The sequence below is a fragment of the Drosophila rhopaloa genome, unplaced genomic scaffold (assembly GCF_018152115.1).
Source record: "Drosophila rhopaloa isolate 14029-0021.01 unplaced genomic scaffold, ASM1815211v1 contig_194, whole genome shotgun sequence".
NCBI classification, from domain to species: domain Eukaryota; kingdom Metazoa; phylum Arthropoda; class Insecta; order Diptera; family Drosophilidae; genus Drosophila; species Drosophila rhopaloa.
The window spans coordinates 243706-248836 of NW_025335077.1; the positions used below are offsets into that span (position 1 = coordinate 243706).

Consider the following 5131-nt stretch of genomic DNA (forward strand, 5'->3'; position numbering starts at 1 on the left):
TCGCGCTACCTGGAGGGCCGAAGAAGAAAATCGCAGGCCAGAGCGGGAACAGGACGCTATAGCTCACGCTCAGGCCAGAGCTAACTCCGAGGAGCGCCGACGACAGCAGTCGCAAAATACTGCTAATCGCGCTACCTGGAGGGCCGATGAAGAAAATCGCAGGCCAGAGCGCGTAAGGGACGCTGATGCTCACAGGATCGTTAGGAATAACCCCATAACTCGTGCGCATCAGCAGCACTATAACACATTGCGTAGCCGGGAGACACGCCTACAGCGGAGGCTTCGAGAGCAACAAATTCAGGAAATGGCCGCGGAAAGATTAATCACATATAGGAGCAGTACCCAAAATCGTCAGGCGGAATCTTTAAGGCAGTCGCAGCGAAATATTGCTGCTAGAGCTGAACTTTCCGCAGATGAAAGGGAGGATCAACGGGAATTACAGCGCCGGAGGAGCCGAAACACTGCGCGGGAACAATATCTTCGAAACATTAAGGACGGACCAACAAAAATATGTACATGCTGTGGAGGAACATGGTTTTCATCCCAGGTAAGTGGTTTGAATCAATTTCTTATATCTTCTAAGTTCCCCAATATGAACGTAGGCAACTCATTTTATTTAAGTAGGAAATTTCCGAGTCCGTCCGGTATATATCTATTCTGCAGTACATGCCGTCAAGCTGTTTCCAAAGGCAGACTACCATCTCTTTGTCTTTCCAATGGCTTAGACTTTCCAGAAATTCCGGAGTGCCTTAAAAACTTAACGTGTCTGGAAGAGCGCCTTATTTCTCCTCGAATTCCGTTTATGCGCATTATCTCCTTAGGATATGAAAGGCAATGCGGAATAAGAGGAGCGGTGGTAAATGTTCCTATTTCTGTCCCAGACACTGTAAGTGCGCTTCCCCGATCGTTTAATTCCACACATGTAATCCAAGTTCACCTTAAAAGGAAACTGGAATACTCCCATAATTTTATGACAGAAACTATTCGACCAGCTCGGGTCCTTGAAGCTGTACGGTATTTAGTTAACACTGAACTGTACAGAAAACACAATATCATATTTGATAATGACTGGCTTAACCAAGTTGGCGATAGGGAAGAATTACCTTTTATCGCAGATGAATCTGATCGAGAAGAAGTTGAACAACTATTGCGACAACAGCTTTATTCTCAACAAATCGATCAACAAGAAGAAGAGCTAAATCCAGGCGGTCATGAAACTTTATTAGAAAATAACAATACTGAGCTCGAACGTATTGCTTTGGCCCCTGGGGAAGGCCGCCGTCCAACAAACCTAACCCTAGATGAAGATGCGGAAGAACTTTCGTTCCCAACTATATCTTGCGGTGAAATATTTAAGGCCAATGTGACCTATGCAAAGAAAGCTAGATCACAGATTCGTTTCTACGACCGTCGTTGTGCAGTGGTACCTAAAGTCCTTTATATGTACAAGTTTTATGAGATGCAGCGAATTCAAAACACAATTTCCATCGCCCTACGAAAAAAGTCAGGTGCGGTAACTGCTGCAAATATAAGGGATGAATCATTTGTTGACAGACTTGTACAGCATGACGACGGGTATCATATTCTTAAAGGTCTACGTTCCGCCCCAGCTCATTGGGAGGCTGAAAAAAAAAAAGTTATTGCCATGATAAGACAATTTGGGTTGCCTACATTTTTCATAACTCTTTCCGCTGCTGAATCTAGATGGAATGAGCTGTTAGTTATTATTTCTCTTTTGGTGGATGGCAAAAATATAAATGAGGACGAAGCGGCAGCTCTTTCGAGTACCGAAAAAGCTCGCTTAATCCGATCTGACCCAGTAACATGCTCCCGTTACTTTGACTACAGGCTCCGACAATTGCTGAAAGTTTTCAAAAGTTCTGAGATATTTGGCGAATATACCCTAGTCCACTATTATTGGAGGATCGAGTTTCAGCACAGGGGATCGCCACACTCTCATGGCATGTACTGGCTTTCTGAAGCTCCAAGGCTGGACGGAGCAGAGAATTGCGATCAAGTTATACGTTTTGTTGATCGGTTTATTACTACTAGCGGAGAAGATCCTGAATTGCAAGAATTTATTCAATACCAGCGCCATAAGCACAGCTCTTCATGTTTAAGAGAGCTGCGTGGCCAGGAATTCTGCCGCTTCAATATGCCATACCCTCCAATGCCTGAAACATTGGTGTTATATCCATTAGAAGAAAACGAAACCAATGTTGAACATTCTAAAGAATTGTTTAAAAAAATTAAAGAGCTTTTAAAGTCTAGTTCCGATGAAGAAGCAGGCACTTTTAATAATTTTAACCTTTTCCTGACCCACCTTGATACTACATTTGAAGAATATAAGTTTGCCATTCGCTCCAGCCTAAAAAAACCTCAGATATTTCTTCGTCGCAAATTTTCCGACAGGTTGTTAAATGCTTACAACAAAAATATTTTGGGCGTACATAGAGCAAACATGGATATTCAATTTATCCTAGATGCGTACGCGTGTTGTAGTTATATAGTTAACTACATTAACAAATCCAACCGTGGAGTGTCGCAACTCCTTCGCGAAGCAATGACTGAAATAAGTCACGGAAATATTTCAGTTAAAAGAAAACTGCAGCATCTCGGGAGCAAGTTCATTAACGCTACAGAGATTTCTGCCCAAGAAGCAGCCTACAACATTTTGGGATTACACATGTCAGAGGCTAGCGAAGGAAATATTTTTGTTAACACTTGCCATCCAGATAAAAGAGTGCGGATAGTGCGATCTAATAGGGAAATAGAACAGCTTCCTGAAAACTCCACTGATATCTTTGAGAAAAACTTACTTGATCGGTATGTACAAAGGCATGAACAATTAGAGTCAATATGTCTTGCAGAATTTGCGGCTTGGTACAAATTCGGCAAGTCCAACTCTCGAACAGAAAGGTCCAACGAAGATTATGATGAACCGATCGACTTGGAACCAGATGAGGAAAACGCCATTGCTGAACAATGTTTCGCACTGCTAGATGGGACTGGTAGTGTGAAAAGGCGTAAGCATGCCTTAACTCTTAGATGGGTTCGCTTTAGCTTAAACTCTTCCCCATCTGATTATTTTAGAGAGCATGTAATGCTTTTCTTTCCGTGGAGGAGTGAGGAATCGGAACTTATTTTAAATGACAATGAAAGTACATTCAGAAATAATTTTGAAATAATCAAGGCCAACAAAGAGCAATATGATGTGTTTGATGATATGGAATTGGAGAGGGTTCTTCAAGAATTGCAAAATTTTGATAGAGAACCAAACAGTCATCTTGCTGAGGGGCTTGCCTCCCAATACCTAGATGAAGAGTTTAGAGCCTTGGCAGTACCAAACGTTGGGCAAAACGTAAATGTACTCCAAGATGACATTGAAAATAACCCAGAGGATGGAGAACTTCAACTTATTAGACTTCCTCCTTTGGTATCTGAAGACACACTTTGCTCCCTTACTAGGTCGCTTAACTTTAAGCAACGCCAGTATTACGCCCATGTAATGCATAATGTTGCAGCAAAGAACATTTTTTATGAATATGTTGGTGGAGGTGCTGGAGTCGGAAAAAGTAGGCTGATTTCAACAATATATCAGTCTATAACGTGGCGGGCGAATAAGCTTCCTGGGGCAACTGATTCTGCAAAGGTTTTACTTTGTGCTCCTACTGGAAAAGCTGCTTTTGGGATTGGAGGACTTACGCTTCATTCTGTTTTCTCCCTTCCTGTTAATCAATCTTCGGGTCCGTTAAGACCCTTAAATAATGATTCTTTAAACACTTTGCATTGCAAGTTAATTGACATCCAATTAATTATTATAGATGAAATTTCCATGGTCGGATCGAAAATGCTTGGGTATTTAGATCAAAGACTTCGACAAATTTTTAGAACTCAAGATCTAATTTTTGGTGGAAAATCAATAATAGTGTTTGGAGATCTGAAGCAGCTTAGCCCAGTTGGGGATCGGTGGATATTCCTAGAAAATAGTAATAACCCCTATAACATTCTTGCCGGAGCTAACCTTTGGAATAATTTTAAGTTTTTTGAGTTAACTGAAATAATGAGACAACGGGACGATCACGCGTTTGCTTTGGCATTAAATAATATGTCCGAGGCTAATATGACAGACGCAGATGTAGAGCTTCTTAGGCAAAGAGTTGTTTCACCCACCGAGGTTGCTGATGACGCAATTCATTTGTTCTGCTCTAATGATGAGGTTACCCATTATAATACCTTTAAGCTTGCCCAAATTCAGACTGAAGAGTTCTTTTCAACTGCCATAGATACTGTTAAATCAGCAAATATGTCAGAAAGCAATAGAGTCAGGACGTTAAGAATGGCCCAAAATATGAAAACCTCAGAAACCCAGGGCTTACCATATATTCTTCAGCTAAAAACAACGGCAAAGTATATGGTTACCGTCAATATAGACACAAATGACGGACTAGTAAATGGTGCAACTGGCCAATTAATGCAAATTGACCATTGCATGGTTAACGGCTCCCATATAGTTACAGGACTGTGGATAAAGTTTTCAGATCCTACGGTTGGGGCCATAGCCAGGTCAAAAGTTCGAAGGAATGATAATCCCGGTTGGACTCCCATTCAGAAAACAGCCCGAGTTTTTCAGTGCGGAAATTCAGGACATTCTTCGATTGATCGTAAGCAATTCCCAGTTGTTCCTGCTGAGGCTATTACCATCCACAAAAGCCAAGGAGCAACCTACAGCAAAGTCGCAGTGCATCTTAAAAGAGGCATTAAGCGAGCTTCGCTTTACGTAGGATGCAGCAGGGCAACATGCGCATCGGGTCTTTTCCTTTTAGGAGACTTTGTTCCTCCAACTAGATTTGGAGCAACAAATGTCCAAGAAGAACTTCAATGTTTAAGAGGGGAAAAGGCTTTGACTACGCAATACGAATTCTTGTTCAATAGAAATGATGCCATCTCATTGTATTACCACAATGTTGAGTCTCTTCGTGCTCATCACGAAGATATTGCCAACGACAAAATTATTTGTTCCGCAAACTTTTTATGTTTTGTTGAAACCTGGACTCTTCCACATGAAGAGTATAATATAAGAGATTTTGACATTATAAGGAGAATAGATAGCAATCGTTTGAATGGTATT

General features: G+C 41.4%; 1 protein-coding gene across 1 annotated transcript; it reads left to right on the forward strand.

Annotated features, from left to right (window-relative positions):
• Window positions 1-323: 323 nt before the first annotated feature.
• On the forward strand, window positions 324-4784 carry LOC123037669. Its single transcript, XM_044459345.1, has 3 exons — window positions 324-350; window positions 414-2412; window positions 4613-4784. Exons 2-3 carry the CDS (start codon window positions 593-595, stop codon window positions 4782-4784), a joined length of 1992 nt encoding a protein of 663 aa, XP_044315280.1. The 5' UTR covers window positions 324-350; window positions 414-592.
• The last annotated feature ends 347 nt before the right edge of the window (window positions 4785-5131 follow it).

Coding starts and splice junctions, on each gene's coding strand:
- LOC123037669 (XM_044459345.1), top strand. CDS start 593: ATGAACGTAGGCAACTCATTTTATTTAAGTAGGAAATTTCCGAGTCCG. Junction 2,413..4,612: donor CGTCGCAAATTTTCCGACAG/GTTGTTAAATGC, acceptor ACTCCCATTCAG/AAAACAGCCCGAGTTTTTCA.